Raw genomic sequence first — 22,648 nt, forward strand, 5'->3', positions numbered from 1 at the left:
CCACCAAGATGACACCTGGGGCAGTCCTGCAGTCTGCAACCTCCTGTACTATGCCACTGAAGGTAACGATAGATATTGTACTAAAATCAGAGTTTGAAAATTGCTTCTGGAATAGAGTGGGGAAGAAGGAGCCATGCTGGAGATGATGCCAAATAAATGATCTCCCACCAAGGGAGCCGCCGGAGGAAAAATGTACAAGCAAAGAGAAACAGAGGAGGTCTTTTACTACAATACATTACGTTTTGGATTAAAAGCGCTATAACATGAGAGTTTAGCATATGATGAGCCCAAAGCTATTGCTGCATCAAGATGGAGCGTTTACACTGCAATTTTTATTGCAGGCCATGCGTTAATATCCCCATCAGCATTTGACACCTAGAGAAAGTTAACGCAGGACCATTTATCACCTCTAGGAGGTGCTAAGTGCTTCCATGTTAGTGCTTGTGAACTGGCTAATGTTTCTACGCCCACTATCTTCCATGCCACACCCCCTGAGAAAAAGGTGAAAAAGTGCACTAACAGGCAAAGTACTTCACCCCATAAAACATCTTACGTGGCCCTAGCTCCACAAAGTCTGACGGTTTGGTGGCAGTGGGAAACCTGGGCTCTTTTTCTGCGTCTGCTTTTGGGATCAACCGGAACTGAGAATTTAGCGAAGTCATCCGGTGTAGCTCTCAGGGGAGGGATCCCAGCTGGAGGGTTAAGATTGTCTGTGTTAGAGGGGCTGGATGAGGCAAGAGCTAGAAATAGTAGTAATGGTTAGTTGTAAATGAAAGCTCACAGGAAAAGGCCAGTTCAGCTGGAAACCCAAAAGCTGGGCCCAACTTCGCTCTCCCTCCCCCCCCCCAAATAATTTTAGCGCTCAGAAAACCACACTTTAGCTCAGAGTGGGGATAAACGGCTTATGATTGTGTGGACCAGGAGCAGAAATGGCAATTCTCCATCTGCTGGTCCTGAGTTGATGTTACCATATGTCATTTTGGGCTTAAAATGCCATTGTGCAGAGGCTGGTTTTAGCTTGTAATGCCATAGATAATGCAGAAGTTGGGTAGTCACATTAGTCCTGGAGAAACTGATATTCAGAACATGACACAGTTTTGCCTAGTTTCTATAAACTTACATGTCCAACTTCAAGCTTAGATTGGCAAGTTGTATTATACAGAGTAAGGTCATTTGTGCATGCAAATTAATTTCATAACAAACTTCTAATTGCTAATAAGCAATAATAGTCTATAGCTGGCCTTAATTGGTACCAATTAATTATGTATGTGCAAATTTTTTTGTGTGCACCTACTGGGGGGTGTGGTCATGAGAGGGACATGGGTGTGTCAGGGATGTGTTTAGCAGTTACCCACACATGTTATAGAATACGCGAGCCTCCAGTTAGGTGAAAGTACATGGCATAAGTTCTTGCACTTAGTTACGAGTAAGCATACCCATACAATTGCCATTATAGAATCTGTGCTTAGTGCAATAAATCCTGGTGCCTAACTTTAGGTGCCTTTTCTTGAGTCTACTACCCCTTTATGAAGACCAAGATAAGAATTATTCTAGAAGGTCATGAGCTGACCCAACCACACAGGTCCCATCTTCAGATCCACAAAACTTCAGACATCCTTTTTAGATAATTCTTAGGTTCGGTCAACAAACGGTATTAGAGACCACACAAAATGCATAGCCTAATGATAACAAGTGCTATTTTAGCCCAAACAAAACAACAGGAAGTGACATGTTAGTGCTAACAAATAACAGGAAGTGGCACATTAGCTACCATTTAACACATAGCAATTAGGTAAGAAGGTGCATGATGGTGGCTTGTGTTGTACACTAGCCTGGAATCACATCTGCATGTTGAAACATGTCATGGGAAGGCATGTCCCTACCCTCTAATGAGGGTAACTGGCTACTGAAAACATAGCATTTTTACTTGTTCAAGTACATTTTTGTTTAATAAATTGGTCCCCGAGAGAATGATTATGCAGAATTCTAGGGAGCAGCGACACACGTTCATGGTAAGAACGTATAACTGGTTTCACTCTTCTACCCTTTTAGTATCAACACAGGGGCTTCCTGGGTAGAATCAGATAAAAATGTGACATGATTAATCAGGGAAGGTACTGCCAACTTATAGCTATAGAGAATGGAGAGAGAAATATGCAGCTTCATCTCAGTTTTGCTGCAAAGATCCTTTCTCCACAAGTAGACTTCAGCAAGGAATGGGCAGAGAGAACTAAAAGAGCTTGCAAACCTCATATCTGACCTAGCAGTACTTTCCTGACATTGTAATACAAAACCCTAATATTAGAACTATATTATGTTTTTCTTTTCACTTTAAAAAATATATGAAGATTTATAAATGATTCCTTTTGGTCAGTCAGTGGGGACTTGTTGAAATGTCTCTGAATGAACGAGATGGATGGAACGTGGGCTTATTCTCTCAGTGCAGCATGCTGATATCATGTCCCCAGCAGCTGCCTGTGCCCCCTTGGTCTCCATCCCGAAAGCAGCAACAGTAGGTATAAGATCCGCTCCCTGCAGCTCCATGGAACTGTTCTCCCATAGTCTCATCTTCAATCAGCAATAAATAAAAAGGGAGATTGAGAAAAGAATTACAGCCAGGGTCTCTTGGAGCTGCTTGCATCCATACTCTCCTCTCCATGGCTGGAGATCCATCAGTTGGAAAGCACTGGGTTTGAGGAGTGGCCATGCAGCCAGTAAGGCTCCCTTCATCCCCGATCACCGGCACGTGTGCATTTCCACCATTCGGTGACACTGTTTACATTTCACGAAGCAGCACCAATGGAACTTGCAGCTGCATCTTTCCATGATTTCCACCTCTTCTGTGAGGAAACCTCTCCCACAGCACATGAGCTCACACCCATCAATGGCTTTGGAGGTCTTGTTGCACTGGCGACCAGTAGTGCCCAGTACCCCATTCTTTATGTCGTGGTCACAAAAGTCTGGGCTAGAGTCCAGGTACACCAGGTCCTCATCTGTATGAGGTTTGAACTGTGAATTTTTCGGCACGAGGACTTTGGTGGAACCAATCTTCCTCTGCTCCACTTCTGTTGCTCCATCAAACTTCTCCTTTAGGACATTGCCCACCTTGCGGAAGGGAGGCATGGCCTTCCAGCATGTCTTCACCTCACAGGATCCAGACACACCATGGCATTTGCATTCCACACGCATATTATTCAGAATGGCCTGCAAGAATAAAAATGGAGAGAGAACATTTCTTTCAGTAGGATCTGACCGTTTCATAGCAGTTAAGAAGAGCCGTAACCTATACTCCTTCTAAGGACTGGCCAGCTGCATGCAATTTTTTTCTCATGTGAGCAGCAAGTTCTAAAAACTGACAATTTTCCAGAATTGCAAGTATTTTTACGAGCAACCATGCAAAATCTGCGAGCAACACTCCTAGAATGGGAACATAGGCCATAACCCATTTTGTCCAACACAGTATTCACTGTCCATATGTACCATGCAGGTACACTAAATAGTGATTAAAAACAGGTGTAAACTAGCTAGACAAGCTTTAAGGCTATGAATAGGGTATTATCCATCTTTGTGATAGTTTGCTTTGGGTTTATTATAGAAAGATGGAATATAAATACTAAAATATAATTCTGCTGTTGATTGCAAGATCCCCATTTTCCTAAGTAACTTTCTTCTGACTTGAATACCTTTCTCCAGTACCCTCCTTTGCTTGCTTTCACTCCTTTGCTTGCTTTCACTATCTGTCCCACAGATCTTCAAGTCCTCTTTCTCCAAACCTATCCCCATCCTAAATTCACTGCCTGTCTATCCTTTGTAGCTCCAGGACCTTTCTCTTTGTACCTTCACTACCTTCTTGTATTCTGGTCCTTTTCAACTTTTCCGCAAATCTTTAAAAACTATTTTATTTGCTAAACAATTCGGAAATCAGCCACATTAATATTTTTTGACTGTCATTTTCGTTTTTTCTTCATAGTCTTTTAGTTTAAATACCTCATGAATTTTGAAAATTTTAGATATTTCTCAGATAATTTTCACCATTTGGGGCGAATTTGCTTATTGCTTACCATTATCTGGTTATTTCCCAGGGTCCACGGACTTTTCAAAATTTGAGTACATGTCTCACCAATAAGCTTGAGGCGAGTTCAATAAGAAAATCATCACTATGCATTCTTCACAATAACTCAAGAGGACACACACACACAAAAAACTCTGGGTAGGGCAAATTGGGTAGACTTTGGGTTAATAGGGAAGAATGCAATCTACCTTTGAATCCTTCCCTCCTATAAGGACATCGATTGAAAACTATGTTCTTTTTCATTTTGTGATCATTTCTTATGGTATTTCACTGTATTTTCCTGTTCAAAGTATTCTCTCTTATGAAAATAAGCAATAAAAAAATACTTCTGATGAGGCCAAAATTTAGGGACTCAACTTTCTTATATTAAATGGGATAGTGTTCTCTAACATTGAGCCTATAACTCTAAGAGCTCAGAGTCATAAGGTTTGCTTTAATTCCAACTGAGAGGCGCTTAATTTTCTATTAGGTTCATAAAATTTGACTATGCGTTTCAAATAGAAGGGCCTTCTTCAAGTAATATGGCTATCCTCTGCTGCCTAATGATTAGAACAGCCTACTGAGAACCAGAGGTTGCTAGTTCAAGTCCCACTGTAGCTTTTAGCAATTTTTTTTTTAAATTGTGAGCCCTCCAGGGACAGGAAACTATCTAGTGTGACTTCCCTTATTTTGGTCAGTGGAGACATTAGAACACCTTTCTGTAACCGGGATGTGCCAAGTACCAAGTCTACTCTAAATACATACTTCCATCTTTTGAAAATAGATTTCCTTCCCTTCTGCAGGGTTGGATATCCATCTTTTGGCTCTCCCTAGGCCCATCCTAACTACACCCATATCATATCCCCTTGCCATATTTTGGCTGTATAAAATCATGATTTGGACATCCAAAATAGCACTATGGCAGACCTAGAACATAAGAATAGCCTTACAGGGTCAGACCAATGATCCATCAAGCCTAGTAGCCCTTTCTCACGGTGGCCAATCCAGGTCACTAGTACCTGGCCAAAACCCAAAGAGTAGCAACATTCCATGATCTCCCTACTGAGTGGCTTCCCCATCCTGCGGCAGCAGGAGATACCTTCATAAAATATTATCTTTTTCTGCCATTAATCTCGCAGCAGCAAGAGATAATGTTTTATGAAGGCATTTCCTGCTGCTGCAGGATGGAAGGCCACTTCTTTTGCCTTTGGCTGCCAGTTTGTCTGCGCTAGAGGCAGAGCAATGGGTGAGGTAGGGCGGGTCAATGGGCAGAGTGCAGCAGGCTGGGGGCAGACCCCAAATCTCCCACTGAGTGAGACGGCTCCCTTGGCAGCTCTGCTATGGCATATGATGCAATGTTATAATTAAATTTGCATACTTGATTTTGGTCTGTTCTTGTCATTTTTGGGACACAGAGCGTAGAAGTCTCTATTCTTAGACTGCCAAATGAAAATATTTGGAGAATTTTCCTTGAAAGGAAAGTGTTGCTTGTTCTCTTTCTTATGGGAGGAGTCTTGATTTAAGTTATGGATATAAGAGAAATAAGGAAGGCAATGTTGGGAGGGCTGGGTGTGTCTTTACCACTTCCCCAGATCAAAGTGGTTCACAATTCCAATAGGAAAAACACAGAGTAATAATAATTTTACATATAAAAATAAAAACAAAGCAAAGCCCAGCAAACATGCACCAATTCCTTGTACCCACTGAAATTGCTAACCCAATGTCACTCTATAGAAACATGACGGCAGATAAAAGCCAGTTGGAAAGAAGCCCTCCTTTACTTTCTTCCTGAACCCCAGGACAGTAGCTTCCTGTCTCACCCCTCTGGTATGAAATGCCTACCTGTGGACACCTTCAGCAAACATTTCTAAGTAGATTGCAACATGTTTGGTGGAACGTACCATGTCACATCATGTTGCAGATGTGGTGGTCTCTTGTCCATCAAGACATAAGGCTTAAACTTAATTTATTCCTTCACTGGTAACCAAAGTAAACAGCATTATTTTATTTATTGCCTTTTGGAAGGAATTCACTCAGGGGCTGTAAAAGCAAGAATAAGACAAACATAAAGCGTTAGCAGTGGGCAAGCACTAGCATGCCTACTGCTTCCAGTGATTTACCCTGGCTGCAACGTTCTGAAAAGTTTGATGCCTCTTTAGTACTTTCCTGGGATGGGAAGACCTCCATCGAGTAGACACTGTAATAATCGATTGTTCTAAGGATCAGCATTTTCATTGCCTATCAAACAAACTTCTGATCTAAAAATGGCCTCAGCTGCTTAATCAATCACACCTTTAACACAGGATGATGGAAAGTTACAGTCTATAGTTATCTGCAGTTCCTACAAACCGCAATCATAACAGACAGATTCTTTATTTTCTTTACTAATGGAATCCTTACATAGCCTATCAATCCATTTTACTCACTTGCAAAACTTCTGACTGGCTAAGAATGTTATAATGCCTCTGTATCACTCCATGGTGCAACCTCACCTGGAGTATTGCATTCAATTCTGGTCTCCTTATCTCAAGACAGATATAGCGGCACTAGAAAAGGTTCAAAGAAGATCAACCAAGATGATGAAGGAGATGGAACTCCTCTCGTATGAGGAAAGACTTAAATGGTTAGGGCTCTTCAGCTTGGAAAAGAGACGGCTGAGGGGAGATGATGATTGAAGTGGAGTAGAACGGGTACAAGTGGATCGATTTTTCACTCCGTCAGAAATGACAAAGACTAGGGGACTTTTGATGAAGTTATAGGGAAATACTTTTAAAACCAATAGGAGGAAATATTTTTTCACTCAGAGAATAATTAAGCTCTGGAATGCATTGTCAGAGGTTGTGGTAAGAGCGGATAGTGTAGCTGGTTTTAAGAAAGGTTTGGACAAGTTCCTGGAGGAAAAGTCCATAGTCTCCTATTGAGACAGATATAGGGGAAACCACTGCTTGCCATGGATCGGTGGCATGGAACGTTGCTACCCTTTGGGGTTCCAGAATACTGCTATTCTGAGATTCTAGAATGTTGCTATTTTGGGGGTTTTGCCAGGTACTAGTGACCTGGATTGGCCACTGTGCGAACGGGCTACTGGGCTTGATGAGCCATTGATCTAACCCAGTAAGGCTATTCTTATGTTCTTATGTACTATTTATAACTAGGAGATTTCTGTCCAACCATGTTACCATCTCCAAACAAGCGTATAACCTATGCATTGCCAGATCAGCTAAATCTGAAAGAATGCATGATCTTTCAAGCAGATATGAGAAGATATTAAACAATAGCGAGGATAAAGTACATTTGAAAGATAATTTTATTATGGATTGTTGAGGCTGAGAAGGCATTTATTTTATATAGGCACCAATGTGTTTTTTTTTTTAAAGTAGGGCTTCTGATCTTAGGTTTCAGTTGTAGCAGGATGCCCCGATGTGTCTTCTATTAGTGACCGGAGGAATGTTCTTGGCCCTGTTCCAGTGCAGTGTCATCAAAATAAGGGGAGGTTTGATGTTGTAAAGAGTTTGTGTTGTGATATTGCTACCAAAAAATTTTTTCAAGAAAGGTTACAATTAGAAAATAGAAAAAAAAAGGGGGGGGAGGTTTATTCTAGAGAAGTAGCCCAAAAGCTGGAGATGCTCAAGAAATGGAAGGAAGCATAAAAACAGGAGACTAAGGAGGGTCCTTTGTCTTCCTTCCTTAGAGGAAATTCAAGGAGCCATCAAGACTTGATCAAGAGGAGCAGCGAGAAGAAGGGAAGGGCTAAAGCGGGGCCTATTCCCATAAGTGATAAGTGGACAGAGGTTGCGAGCCTGAAAACCAGCAGAACCCCGCTGCATCCAATTATTCGATTACATTTCACTATGGGGATGCCCCAAGCTCTTTAATTGCTGATTCTATGTTTCATAAAGTGTTGGTGAGACCTTGGCCCTGTGGCTCATCCCATTCTGCTTCCTGTTTCTTCTTTGGTGGTTGTTAATTTGTCACTTCCAGAAAGGTATCTGACCTATTGATTTATGCATCCCAGATGCATGTTTGATTTTTTGAAATGAAAATATAGTTTCTGTATCTTTCAGTAGCTTACCAATCTTTATAAAGTAATCTTTCATTGTATCTACCCTTACTGGCAGGTCTATACTACTACAAATTTTCTTATCTGTAAAGACACTTTTCTTTAATCAGAGTGGATCCGATTAAGTCCTGTAACTCAACCAACTTCTCACCTAGTTTATAATTTTACATCAAGCTCCCGTGCTGGCTAGCTTGTTCTATATGGAACAGTGTGGAAGGATTTATTGAAATCCCTGTCCTGTCTTGCTCTTCTTCCATTGTGCATCTGGTTATCCCTTACCTTGCGCCCGGCTTCATTGTTGTGAAGGTTCATGAGTGCTCGACTGGATGAGGCTCCTTTGCTCCTCTCCCTGACATCAACAAAAGATTGTGAGAAAGCCACACCATAGGCGATGTTATCCGAACACCCGGACCACTGGAAACCTAGATCACATCAACCAGCAGAAGAGAATTAACCCCTGTGTGCAGAAAACAGAGGAAAAACTGCTAATGATGTCGCCAGAGGATGAGGCAGCCACAGAGTAGCACTCTGGGCATCCAGCAGTCTCTTCTAAACATCTGGAAATCCTGCAGTCTGCAAATGCCTAAGGGTAGGGTTGCCAGATTTTCCTTTCGGAAAATCCGTACTCCCTAGCCCCACCCCCTCCTAGGCCCATCCCCGCTCTTGTCGGACAGGGAGGAAGTCTGCGCATGTGCAGCCATCACACGATGATGTCACACGCACGCACGCATGCGTGGACTTCCTCCCTACCTGACACAGCTTTTCAAAACCCGGACAAAGTGCCAGGTTTTGAAAAGCCGTCCGGACCCCCGGACATATCCTCAGAAGGAGGAAATCCGGACATCTGGTAACCCTACCTAAGGGTCTGGTCTCCAGAACTCTGACCTTCACTTGTGTACAGCTCTGGTCCCAGTGAATCGCAAATTGTGTGCCACCAGGGATTGAAGGACACATGACATATCCTGAGCATCACTTCCGGCATCAGAACCTCGTCTCGTTTTCTCTGAACTCTGAGCATGCGTGGACGTCAGCGGGATGACATTGTGTGCATGAATGAGATGTCATCGTGTTGATGTCCGTGCATGCTCGGAGGCCCTCCAGACACAGCCCTGAGCTCAAGGAAAACAAGATGAAGTTCATGTGGAGCAGGGCAAGGCTGGGTTGTGGGTGTGCCAGAGAAAAACATTTGCTCCATTAGTGTGCCGGAGCAAATAAAAATTTGTGGAACACCGACCTATATGAGGGTCCTTTTCTCCAGAACCAAAGGTGGAGGTTCTATGTAGTTGTCTGCCTCTTGGGAAAGTCTGGGTTCTTTACAGGACCAATATGGGAATTATTCAAAGGTTTGTTTGAACATTAAGGCCCAAATTCTCTAAACTGCTATATGTTAGGCAACCTAACATAATTGTTTCAATTGGAGAGAATTGACCACATCATTTAGGCACCCAGAGACACCTGCAAAAAGAACGCCGTAATCATGTCTACAACAATGCAGATCTACAAAACTCTGGCCTTTGTATCTGGTGCCTGCCTTTGACATTAGCTGTGATTCTGCAAATGGCGCTGTAGTGTGATCAACACATAAATCGGTGACATTTTTTTTAGGTGCCGCCGATTATGGTGCCATTTGTAGAATCTGGCCATAGGTGTCTGAGCCTTCTTTATCTGTGGAACTCTGCTGCTTGTGGTTATACCTGAGGAAGGGAGTTTGGGGCTGGAAGGCCTCCGACACAGCAAGAGGTTTTGCTGCAATGAGATCAAAATTGACAATTTTTTTTAAAAAAAATCACCTACTTTGACGTCTAAGCCAACAGGACACCCAAATCTTAGGATGCCTAACTTTATACCCTATTTTTAACCAAAGAAACACCCAAATGCAGACCATTTGGGCATGGGAGTGGCTAGCATTGTGATTGGCTAGCCACACAGACATGCCAACAGAGCAGTGGGACACCTTAGAGGGCACTGCTGTGAACTTCACACAAAGGATGCCAGGTATATACTTTGTGCTGAGCCCTCTAAAATTCCCCCCAAACCTTCCAGACCCACCTGTTTACCACCCAATAGCCTTCATGGTTGCGGGTGGCACCTATATGGCAGTAGAGTAAGGTTTTGGTGGGCTCACACTTTCCACCATAAATGTAGGAGTTAGAGTGGCTTTTGGGCTTAGGTCTTCCTCTCTATGGTTCATTAGCCCATCCAACCCCTTGCCATTGATTGGTCAGCTGAACAGAATGAACCAATCAGCTGCGGGGAACAAAAGCAGCAGCAATTCCAAAGTGCTTAATACCTGTACCATGGCTGCTGGGATCCTACTGCTCCTATGTCCCCTTTCATCCCCAAGCCTAGTAAAGAGAGGCGAAGTCATACTTGGGCAGGATGAGGTGGGGTGCCGACTTCATCATCATCATCATCCTCTTATTTTCAGAATCCTCTTCTGGCCATAGTCCTGCATAGGGACTGGCTTTCGGCTGCTACACTTTGCACCAATACAAGGATCATAGAGCTGCAGGATCCAGATTGGTCACTGTTTAATTGGGCCGAAAGATGGACCTGCTATGGATGTTTAAATTCCGCTCTGACCTTTGTCCACATCAACAAGTAGTGAGTGGCCTCTCAACCTGCCAATTAAGCCTCTCTCATTTCTGTACAGCTAAAGTTACCATATTTTGAAAAAGAAAACCCCGGGCACATAACCCTGCCCTGTTCTGTTTACGGCCCCACCCCATTCCAGCAAGCCTCCTCTCCTACAACCGGCTCTGGCTGTGTCTGGAGCATATGCGGATGTGAGCAACGTCATCCGTGCATGCTCAGAGGCCCTCTAGATGCAGCCAGAACTCAGACAAATGCTGAGTTTTGGAAAGTCCATCTGGGAGCCTGAACAGTCCTCTATAAAGAGGACATGTCTGGGTTTCCCCGGACGTCTGGTAACCCTATGTACAGCCTTAGCCACTCCTACTGTGGTTTGACCCAGATGTTTATCATGCTGTGCCTCCTCACCCTTAGAGGCCACCTCAGTGCTTTCCAGTTTCCAGCTCTACCCTGTGTGGTCAGTTACTTACCTTGAGGACTGACGCCCTGCACAGTCCGGTCACAGCCACACTTTTCTAATTCTCCGCTGCTACAGGCCCGAGTCACTGCAAAGGCAACACCAGCTGAAGAAACAGCATAAACAAAAGCTGCCTCCCGGGTCCCTGGAAGAGCAGAACGTATAGTGTGTGGTCATTTATATCCCCACATCCCAACAAACATCTGGAAATGCCTGGAGAAACATTGAATACAAACACAACCACAGAATTCAAGAAGATACAGTAGAAAGCAAGTGGACAGGAGGCAGGGGTCAAACTTGGAGATCAAGGGAAGTGGCTGGAAAGACGGATTGGGTGTTTTGTTTCTTAATTAACTTAAGCGCCATTAGGGCGCCTACCAGCATCTAAGTTTAGGCGCCATTTCTAGAATTTTCCCCTAACTGCATAAGTGCTGCTGAATTTCCAGGCATGGCTGACTAAGCGGGATTTAACCTGCCCACTTAAACTCTTTTGAATATTGACCCCCCCCCATTACCATGTAAAAATGGACTTATAGTAGTGGTGGAGACAGAGACTGTGTCTGAATTCAAGAAGGCGTGGGATAGGCATGTGGGATCTCTCAGAGAGAGAAAGAGATAATTGTTACTGCGGATGTGCAGACTGGATGGGCCACTTGGCCTTTATCTGCCATCATGTTTCTATGACCTCACAATGTAGGTGTAAAGAGCCTTAGCCTATAGGAAGAGGAGATGCAAATGTTAAGAGCCTTAGCCAACAGAAGAGGAGGAGATAGTGGATGCTGTGGATGGGCCATTTGGCCTTTATCTGTCATCATGTTTCTTTAACCATAAAGCTCTATGACCTCACAATGCAGGTGTAAAGAGCCTTAGCCTGTAGGAAGAGGAGATGCAAATGTTAAGAGCCTTAGCCAATAGGGAGAGGAGGAGATAGTGGATGCTGCGGATGGGCCATTTGGCCTTTATCTGCCATCATGTTTCTCTAACCATAAAGCTCTATGACCTCACAATGCAGGTGTAAAGAGCCTTAGCCTGTAGGAAGAGGAGATGCAAATGTTAAGAGCCTTAGCCAATAGGGAGAGGAGGAGATAGTGGATGTTGCGGATGGGCCATTTGGCCTTTATCTGTCATCATGTTTCTTTAACCATAAAGCTCTATGACCTCACAATGCAGGTGTAAAGAGCCTTAGCCTGTAGGAAGAGGAGATGCAAATGTTAAGAGCCTTAGCCAATAGGGAGAGGAGGAGATAGTGGATGCTGCGGATGGGCCATTTGGCCTTTATCTGCCATCATGTTTCTCTAACCATAAAGCTCTATGACCTCACAATGCAGGTGTAAAGAGCTTTAGCCAATAGGAAGAGGAGATGCAAATGTTAAGAGCTTTAGCCAATAGGAAGAGGAGATGCAAATGTTAAGAGCCTTAGCCAATAGGGAGAGGAAGAGATAGTGGATGCTGCAGATGGGCAGACCGGATGGGCCACTTGGCCTTTGTCTGCCATCATGTTTCTATGTATGTTCTAAATTCATTTAGTGTACACCACAGTTTTAAAGACTGAATGCACACTTAAGATATGCACTTGGGAGTGTATATTTATGTTTATTAAAATTGCTTGATATCGTTCCAATGCAAGAGGTCAAAGTGTCTTACAACAAAACCATAAAATTCAAAACGAAAAACTCCTGGGGCCAATAGCTTAGCATATTGCTTCCTTATAGTCATGAAAGGGTCTTGGTGGGTGGGAGGCAGGGGCTACAGCTTCTATTTGATTTGGAACATTTATTATAGACTCAGTGATTAATCCCCAAGTGCCACTTAGCGTCAGCTGCTTCTCAAAGACTTTCAAACCAACAAAGTGGTTATGGAGTACAGAGCCTCTTTGCATGCTGCATTTCTTCCTATCACATTACTAATGTGATGAGAGACCTCACCGGTCAACAAGCCAGCCTGGGTCTGTGGCATATCATCGTATCACGGCCCCCCGCAGTTTCCTAACTGCGCTGCAATGGAATGGAGGGTATTGATTACGGATTGGCATACATCCAGGCCAGTGCCGTAAAAAGACAAAAAAAGAGAGGACTGAGGAACGGCTCTTAACTCTTAGGGTCCGGCTATAATTTTATAAGGCACTTGATCATGTAAAACCACAGGTGCCTATTCACAGCAGGCCCTCAGAAAAACACAGGGGGCAATACTCAGCTGGTGTGTAGCACTGGCTAAATTAGACCAAGATATTCAGTGGCAGCCCAGGTGCTGAATATCTGGATCCCGAGTGGCCTTTTTGCTGTCCTAGGTTAGTCAGAGAATTAGCTGCTGAATACTAGTGATGCCTGGGTAATTCTCGGTTCTGCCCCACCTCCACCCCTGAACCAACCTGGCAGTGACCACAGTGATCACACCGGATATTGAGCAGCATATCCAGTGATATGTAGTTGAATATCCCATGGGGATCCGATCTGCACTGGTTAACCAGTGGCTTAGCTATGGATGAGCCTGGGTGGGCACAAACCCACCAAGACAAGTCTGCAATGGAAGCCTTTCTCCCACATCTGGAGCCAGCATTTGCCTCACTCAATGGCCTATAGATCTCATAAGAATCTCGAAGAGGGTGAGATCCAGAAGGCCTTGAGCATGCGCAGATAACCAGTGGCAGGCACTTTCTAAAACTGGCGGCACACGGGTAAGGACAGGGCCGGTTGGGGTGGGGGGTGGGGAGGAGGCGTTTGCAAAGGGAGGGAGCAGCGCTGGTGGCCTCGGGGGGAGCAATACTGCTGGTTCCCGGGGTCGGGTCGGGTGGGGGCTCGCCAATTGAGTCAATGCTCGGTTTGCGAGTTCCAGTTTGCTCATCATGCAAAACACTTGCAAACCGCGTTACTCGCAAACCAAGGTTTTGACTGTACCTGAAAAATAGACTAACCTGTCTTGGGCTAAAATTGATACAATGATCTAGGAATACACAGTACATAATTAAATACAAGTTTACTTTAGAGAATGATACGGTGACAGAATTCATCACTGTTCCCATCCCCACGGATAACCATGGGAAACCATCCCAGGTCATTCTTTAGTGTGTAGCCCGACCTCAGTCCTTCTACACCAGCATTCTTCAATGCAAGGCATGAGGGTCAGTGGCTGAGCCTATTTATACTCGAATTCTTCCTTCTCTTCATAAGGGTGGTTTCCTGTGGTTAGCTGCAGAGACAGGTCATTCTGTATGGCAATTCTTATGTGAGCCTAGTCTAGGCCAGTCAAGCCATTGTGACATCACTGATGAGTTTGGCTCTTAGGCACTGGTGGAATGAGGCTTTATGACATCACAATCTCAGCTCTGTAATGCTGCTGTTCTTTGGGTTTTTGCCAGGTTCTGGCCACTGTTGAAAACAGGATACTGGGCTTGATGGACCTTCAGTCTGTCCCAGTATGGCAACGCTTAAGGTCTTATATTCTAACCATCCCATGTCATTCTGTAGTTATCAGTCAACCTTAGTCCTTCTACACCAGTATTCTTCAATGCAAGGCTTGAGGGTCAGTGGCTGGGCCCATTCAGACTCCGATTCTTCCTTCTCTCCTTAAAGAATGACATGGAGATGCTTTCTCACGGTTATCCATGGGGACGGGAATGGTGATGAATTCTGTCACCGTATCATTCTCTAGTTTACTTTTGTCTTCCTCAAAAGAAAATTACATTACGTTACATTAGGGATTTCTATTCCGCCATTACCTTGCAGTTCAAGGCGGATTACAAAAGAATTATCAAGGAAGTATTACAACAAGAACTTACTAAAAAAGAAAAAAAAAAAAAAAGGAGTTTGGTCATTTTCAAAGAGAGTAAGAAGTGAGTATGGTCATTTGTTTGGGGTAGTTGATTTTAGAGAGAGGTGGTGTTTGAAACTTGCAGTGTTATTTCTTTTTTCAGGGCTTTCTTAAAGATGTCTGGAGAACAGAACATATCCATTACTGATTGTGAAATAATAATCAAATCACTACCTGCCGTCTGTGAAGCTTTTAATGGAAATGCAATCTTCCCTCTTGTTGGCTGGGGATGCATAACTCATGAAAAAAAAAAAAAATCACCTCATTTGGTATCACAAGAAGCAGCTGCAACACTACTCATTCATCCATTCAATTCTACATAGAATTGTGAAAAGAATCCAAAGAGCCTCCAAGGGGGTTTAAGAGACCATGGCACACACTCTCTCACCTTGTGTCACCACCTTGCCAAAGACAGGCAGAGTATCCAGTGTGGAGCAGTTCCAGCGTCGGTTCCGGAACTGGTACTGACACTCCTCTATTGCTAGTTGAGCTCCTTGTCGCACAGAGTCCATCACCTCCAAGTTCCGCTTGCACATCTGTACCTGCCGCTGGATTAGTCCCTTCAGCTTCTCACAAGTCTCCTCCTCAGATATGCTGCCCACTGATGACAGCTTTGCCAGGTACCTGTCATTAAGAGACACAGAAAGAGATATCATTAAGCCCTGCATAGCTTTAGAGCAGTGGTCTCAAACTCACGGCCCGCCAGGTACTATTTTGAGGCCCTCATAATCACAAAAGTAAAATAAAACAGCTTCTTGATCATATGTCTCTTTAGCTATAAATGACAATATCATTATTAAGACTTAGCCAAAAGAAAAGATTTATAAACTAGAAAGAGTTTTACCGCATGCAAAATTGTCATTTCTTTAATAAGACATTAACAAATTTTTCTGAGGCTCTCCAAGTACCTAAAAATCCAAAATGTGGCCCTGGAAAGGCTTTGAGACCACTGCTTTAGAGTATAAGCCCATGAAAAGGCTTGAAGACTGGTACAAAATTCCTGATTCCACTCTCTCAAGAGCTCCAGACTCTTCATAGAGAATGGAAATCTTTAGGCACTGTTCCACGTCTTCTAGACCACTGTTCTTCAACCCCCGGTCCACAGAAAATTTCTGCCGGTCCATGCAGGGCCGGCGAGATCTACAAATTAAATTTCCTGTTGGGCATCTGTTCCCCTTTCCCTTCCAGGGCCGGCATTAGGATCGGCTGCGGTACTGCTACAAACAGATGGAGAAAAGAAAGACAGAAGCCGCGGGACTTTTCCTCTTGCCTGCATCGCTATAGGCTCTGCCGATCTTGATCCCATCCCCCTCTGAAGTGACTTCCTGTTTTTGAGGGGCAGGATTGAGACCGGCAGAACTTGTAGCGAATAACAATGCAGGCAAGAAGAAAGGTCCTGCGGCTTCTGTCTTCATTCTAGCCATCTGATTTAGCGGGACCACAATTGAAGGTAAGGTAGATTTTGTCTTTGTTATTGCTGCCAAGTTTAGCAGGACCAGAGTCGAAGGCAGGGCCGATAGCAATCGAGTGCTGGAAGAGTGGATCAGGGCCAGCAGCCAAGAGAGGAAATAAGATATGCTGGATTATGAGGAGAGGGAAAAATGTGATATAGGTGTTGTGGGAAGGGGATGGTGGACCCAGGAGGGGGGATTGGTGTGACAGAAGGGAGATGGTGGATACCCTTGAGGGAGGATAGTTATTGGAACTAGGTGGGAGTTGGAAGAATAGGGACACAAAGACAGATGCTAGACCTTGCAGGGGGTAGAGAGACATGGAAAATGCTGAACAGGAGGGTAGAGTATGAAGACAGAAGTAAGATGTTAGACATGGGTAGAAGGAGTAGGGAGACAGAGGGGATATGCTAGACATGGTGAATAGGGAGACAAGGAGAAGATGCTGAATAAGGACTGGAGGGAGTGGGGTGATGGAAGGTATCTACTGGATTAAGATGGGGAAAAGAGGGGAGGTACTGGAATACGTTCAATATAAAATCATAACTGAGGCTTGTGCGGATGGGATCAGACGGTTTGCGGGGACCGAGCTTGCGGAGACGGGGCGGAATTGTGTTTTTTAAATTTCAGTCTTAGTAGTTTGCCGGTTCACAAAATAATTATTTTATTTCTGCCGGTTCATGGGTGTAAAAAGGTTGAAAAACACTGTTCTAGACAATGAGTCAAATCATATTTCCATGGGCGACAGGAAGACCTAATAGATGTGAGCGCTACTGGAAGCCAGCTGAAGAGGGAGGAGTAAAGAGATGGAAGGGAAATGTGGGAAGGGAAAGGGAGAATAGAGAATGAATATGCCTTTTGGGGAGAAAGGGGATGTGTATATTTAATTTAACAGATTAATATTCTGTACTAATCAATAGATTCAAGGTGAATCACAGATTACAGGGATCAAAACAACCACCATCTCAGTTATTACTAAACATTACTAGAAACTCACCTGTATGAAACCTACACTGGGCAGACTAAGGGGCTACTTTTACTAAGCCGTGTTAGGGCATTAACACGCGGAATAGCGTGCGCTAGACCTTAACGCCAGCATTGAGCTGGCATTAGTTTGTCCACTTAGCGCACGATAATTTCCTATGTGCGCTAAAAACGCTAGCGCACCTTAGTACAAAGAGCCTTAAGTTGTCACCTAAACAGGCAGATTTTGGGGGGCAGGGAGGGTAACAAAGACCAGCTGAGGTTGAAGCAAAATTACAGGTCCTGACAATTACTTTGACTCAAAGAACCATCAGTGCATATTTTTACTTGGAGGAGTTTAGGAAGTCTGAAGAGGGTTATCATAAATATTATGTGTCAGAGTTTTAGAATCTTTTATATATATTTTATTGTTGGAACTTGTAATGAACAAACAGTATAATTCCCCATCCTGGATATTGTCTTTATAGAAGAGACCTTCATCTCATGTTTATACAACTTCTGGGGTCATCCACTGCTATACGACACAAGCTTTATATAATAGGTGGTTTGTGACTGAACTGTATGGGGAGGCGAAGGTGCAGTGGAGCAAATTAAAATCCTTAGGATGTAAGGGAAGCAACACCTATGTCAGCAGGTAGGGGGCAGTAGGGGGAGCAGGGTAGGTATTATACACACTGAATACACTCCAGAGAATTCTGTAGCCCCCAAGATCAAAATAATGCACAAAAATAATACAACATATCAAACAGAATAGTATTTGCAGTATTCTGGAAATATATACAGGCGCTTTCACACTTGGCTCCCAGTCTGCCCTAATTCCCCAGTCCAGCTGTTGGCCATGTCAAGTGGTATTCAACAGCACCGTTATAGAATCCAGTGGTTACCAGCAACCATAAAATTATTTGCCTATCAGTTTTTCTGGTGGCCACCAGGCTTCAGATCTGTTGGCCCTTAGTTTACTGTTCAGTTAACAAATGTTTGAAATATATATTATCTGTATTCACCGTACCTAATGGTTCAAATCCCACGTCTACTTCTTGAGATCTTGGACAAGTCATTGCTTCAGATACAAAGTTAGATTCTAAGCCGTTCAGGGACAGGAAAACACGAGGGGGCGCTGAAAAGTTTTCAGCCCAACCAAGAAGAGAATGACCTGGATATGATTCAATCAATGATCTGAAACAATGTCAAAAAACATAGAATTTTGTTTCTTAATGAAATAAGATCACACTCTTCAGCTCCAGTGACAAAAAAACGCTCAGAATTTAGGAAGTTGGTTGATTGGGCTGAGAACTTTTCAGGATCCCCCCTCACACTTGTATCATAAGAATCGCTGTCTTGGGACAGACCAAAAGTCCATTAAGCCCAGTATCTTGTTTTCAACAGTGGCTAATCCGGGTCACAAGTACTTGGTAGATCCTCAAAATTAAGAGGAGATTTCATGCTGCTTATCCCAGAATAAAGCAGTGCATTTTCCCAAGTCCATCTTAATAATGGTTTATGGACTTTTTAAGGAACCTGTCCAAACCTTTTTCAATCCAAGAAAAAAAACCCAGGGCAGGTGGTCTGCTAAATCCTTTTTTTAAATCCTGCTATTCTGTTTTTACCATATTTTCTGGCAATGAATTCCAGTGCATAATTGCATATTGAGGGAAGGTAATAAATAGAAAAATGAAAAGAAAATAAGATGATATCTTTTTATTGGATTAACTTGAAGAGATTTTCAGTGCTAATAGAATTTCTGGTCTTTCCCATACAGGAAGAACACAAACCCTCACCAAGTACAGAATAAATAACCACAAACTAAAAACAGAAATATGTAGACAAAAATTAAACTGAACTCCCAAGAAGCCAGACTCTGCATAGCGTGCAGAACCACAGAAAGAGGACCAGTGATGCATGTCCTCCGGGGCTGTGCAAAAATATAAAGACAGGCAGATGGAAGATGGAAAATTAGGTGATAGATTAATGCTAATACTTAGAGAATTCAGGAGACACCTAAAAACAGATCTGTTCCTGGAGTACTTAGGCAACTGATTTGTACAATCTTTTCCCACTTTAATTGATCTCTAGAGCCGCTATCACTAGTTTTACTTGTCATTTCTACTCAATTGTAGCATTTCTAATCATTGTAAACTGCATAGAACTTCACGTCCTGCGGTATATAAACTGTTATTATTATTATTAAGTTCAATTAAAAAAATATTGTTTGATTCGCTTTTAGAGGCCAAAAGCCTCCTTCCTCAGGTCAGGACAGTATACCGCTAGAAACTGTGGAAAGTTGAGGTCTTCTCTCTCGATGAATAAAGATCCGAGCAATGTTCTCTCTTCCTGGGAGGTGATGCTTCAATATCACATTTTCAATCATTAGGACCAGGTAGGTCTTCCAGAGTCCTGAAGAACTTGCCTGTCCCTCACAATTGAAAATATGAATGTCAAACAGCACCTCCACTAGCAGGAATTTAGGTGGAGGACTCCTGCCACAGTTTAGAAAGCAACATTGATCCCAAGAACATATCCCTTTCTCTGAGCTAAGCAATCTCATTCTCCGCGAGTTCCATTCATAGAATCTCTTCTTGGAAACTCAATCCAAAAAGACTACTGGGAAGATTCTTTCCGAGGGGAAAGTTCCTCTCTTTACGTCCTGTGAAGCTAACCAGAGCGCACATTTTTAATCATGTTCCTGGCTCTTTCAGTAGAGCTGACTCCCTTCCTTGCTTGTCTCCCATTTGTTTCTGGGTAGAAGGAGCCCTAGAATTACTCGAGTCCTCTTTTTATCCTCCTCACATCCGGACTGAACAGGATCTCCTTCTAATGAACCCTCCCATACAAACCAGCCCAGTAGCCCATCTTTATGGTGGCCAATCCAGGTCATAAGTACCTGGCACAACCCCAAATAGAAGCAACATTCCATGCAGAATCCCCAGAATAGCAATATTCCATGCTACCGATATCCAGGGCAAGCAGTGGCTTCCCCCATGTCTTTCTCAATAACAGACTATGGACTTTTCATCCAGGAAATTGTCCAAACTTTTCTTAAAACCAGGTACGCTCTCTGCTCTTACTGCAACCTCTGGCAACGCGTTCCAGAGCTTAAATATCCTCTGAGTGAAAAAATATTTCTTATTGCTTTTAAAAGTATTTCCCTGTAACTTCATCGAGTGTCCCCTAGTCTATGTAATTTTTGATGGAGTAAAATATCCATTCACTTGTACCCGTTCTACATCCCTTAATAAGGTCCTAGGGGACTCTACAAGTGCAATCATTATTTTTTCACTAAAGATGCTAAATACATTTCTGCTGGAAATGTTTATACATTCCTAACTTGAATAAATCCATGTACATATTTGGATAAAGATGCTATCAGACAATTCTTCTGATTTTTGTGATTCGGAATACCTGTGCCCGTTGTAGGATCCTTGGATGGTGATACAGTTTCTATTTTCCTTGATCTCCAGAGGACATTTAGGTGACAATATAGTCCTCAATATCTGGACAGCATTTAGGTGGTGATGGCCTATGTTTCTTGTTTCATAGAGACTAAAGAGAAAGTACAAGATTACCCCCAGCAACAATAAAAATTATTTAAATGAAAAATCACTGAATGAATCCTTAAAGTTGCAAGCTTTCAGAATAACCAGGGACATTTCCTGAAAGATCCCGTCTTGAAATATTTGTTAGCCTTATGAAAGTATCTCTACCCAGCTATTAGATTTGTTTCTTCTTGTTATACAGCTGATGGTTGTGGTTGGACTTCTCATGTTCTTATAATGTCCTGTCATAATTTAGAAAGTTTAATTGGTGCCTAGGAAAATCCTCTAAGAAAAAGTCATAGGTCGCTTGAGTGAGCCAAAGTAAGCAGAGAGTGGCTGTGCGTGCCAGCTGCCACATTACTTCTCAGCTTGCACTGTGCTTTAATTACCAACAAACATCTTCCTCCAAACCACTTCCTTTTATAATCCTCCTCTCGATCCATAAGCACCTCTCTCTTGCCTCAATTTTCCTAAGCATGAAGCCCAAGCTTGTGGATAGAGAAGTTGGCAAAGCATTCCTTGGTTGGAATTCAGTGGTGTCTTGAAATGAGGAGGTTGGAGTCAGCAGCCTGTCATGGATAAACCATTTGAGGTTGGCCTTTTTTGCTGGGCTCTCACAGGCTTGTTCTAAGATGCCATTGGCCTGAGAAACACTGCATTCTAGACTCTCGCAAGTGCATCCTAATGATCTCACCAGCTTGAGAAATGCTGCTGTCGGCTTTCTCAAAATCTCATCCTAAAAATGTCATGCACATAAGAAACATGCATCACTTCTCACCACCACATCCTAAAAATCTCATATGACTCAGAAACACTACCTTCTTGGGCCTCACTATTGCAGTATAATGTGCTATAGGTGACGTTGAAGAACAAGGACGTTCTAGGCACTTACAGGCACCGTCAATTTCTCAAATGCCGCGGTTACAATTTTAGGACCATGGAGTCTTCAATCTTTCACTCTTCACTCAGAAGAAAGGCATCCTGGCAGTGAATTAGGAATAAAAGTTGAGGTTGGACATAGGAGGAGAAAATGATTCAAAGTGGAAATGAATTGTACCTTATCTCATGTCTAGGTAGATCTCTAATTACTGCCTGCACGCTAATAAGAAATTGTCAGGCTGATGTGGGAATGATTCCTCTACATGACCGGCAATGTTTGATTTAAAAAGGCATTTGTATTCCGGTTTTATACAAGGCAGCCAGATTCAAGGGTGGATATACAGTATCATCACCCTGAACAGAAAACACAACTAACTTACAATAATTAAGACAAAGAGGGGAGAGCTGGAGAAGACTGGAATAAATCAATATGCTCATTTACCCCAAATGTAAGAATCTCAACTGGGTAGACTGGACTGTCCAGCTTGGTCTTTGTGCACAGGAGACTGATCTCTTTCGATACTGTGGCTGCAAGTCAAGGACTGTTACTGCAAAGGCTGCACTTGAATTGGAGGGGAATGGACATGGGGGTGGGGAGCTTGCGATGTGTAGCCCAACGAAGGGTAATTCCAACTAAGCCGAAAGCCAAAGAAGGAAGAGGATACTGCTAGATCACAACAATATTTCTTACACAGAGATATTGGAAGTAGAGAATGACATGGGGACAAATTTTTCCCCGTCCCTGCCCCCGCCCATTTCTGTAAGCTCCGTCCTCATCTGCACAAGTCTCAAACACTTTAAAATCGGGACAGGGACAAATTTGTCCCCGTGTCA

General features: G+C 43.2%; 1 protein-coding gene across 1 annotated transcript in view; it reads right to left on the reverse strand.

Moving 5' to 3' along the window:
• Window positions 1-207: 207 nt before the first annotated feature.
• The window catches only part of WNT4 (Wnt family member 4), a 57,677-nt gene continuing 35,236 nt past the window's right edge, over window positions 208-22,648 (reverse strand). Inside the window, exons 2-5 of the mRNA XM_033922406.1 lie at window positions 15,356-15,591; window positions 11,174-11,305; window positions 8,391-8,533; window positions 208-3,204 (exon numbers count right to left, since the gene is read on the reverse strand). Coding sequence (XP_033778297.1) covers window positions 2,737-3,204; window positions 8,391-8,533; window positions 11,174-11,305; window positions 15,356-15,591 — 979 coding nt within the window. The 3' untranslated portion in view covers window positions 208-2,736. The remainder of the gene's footprint in view (window positions 3,205-8,390; window positions 8,534-11,173; window positions 11,306-15,355; window positions 15,592-22,648) is intronic.

This window comes from Geotrypetes seraphini, chromosome 15 (assembly GCF_902459505.1).
Source record: "Geotrypetes seraphini chromosome 15, aGeoSer1.1, whole genome shotgun sequence".
NCBI lineage: Eukaryota > Metazoa > Chordata > Amphibia > Gymnophiona > Dermophiidae > Geotrypetes > Geotrypetes seraphini.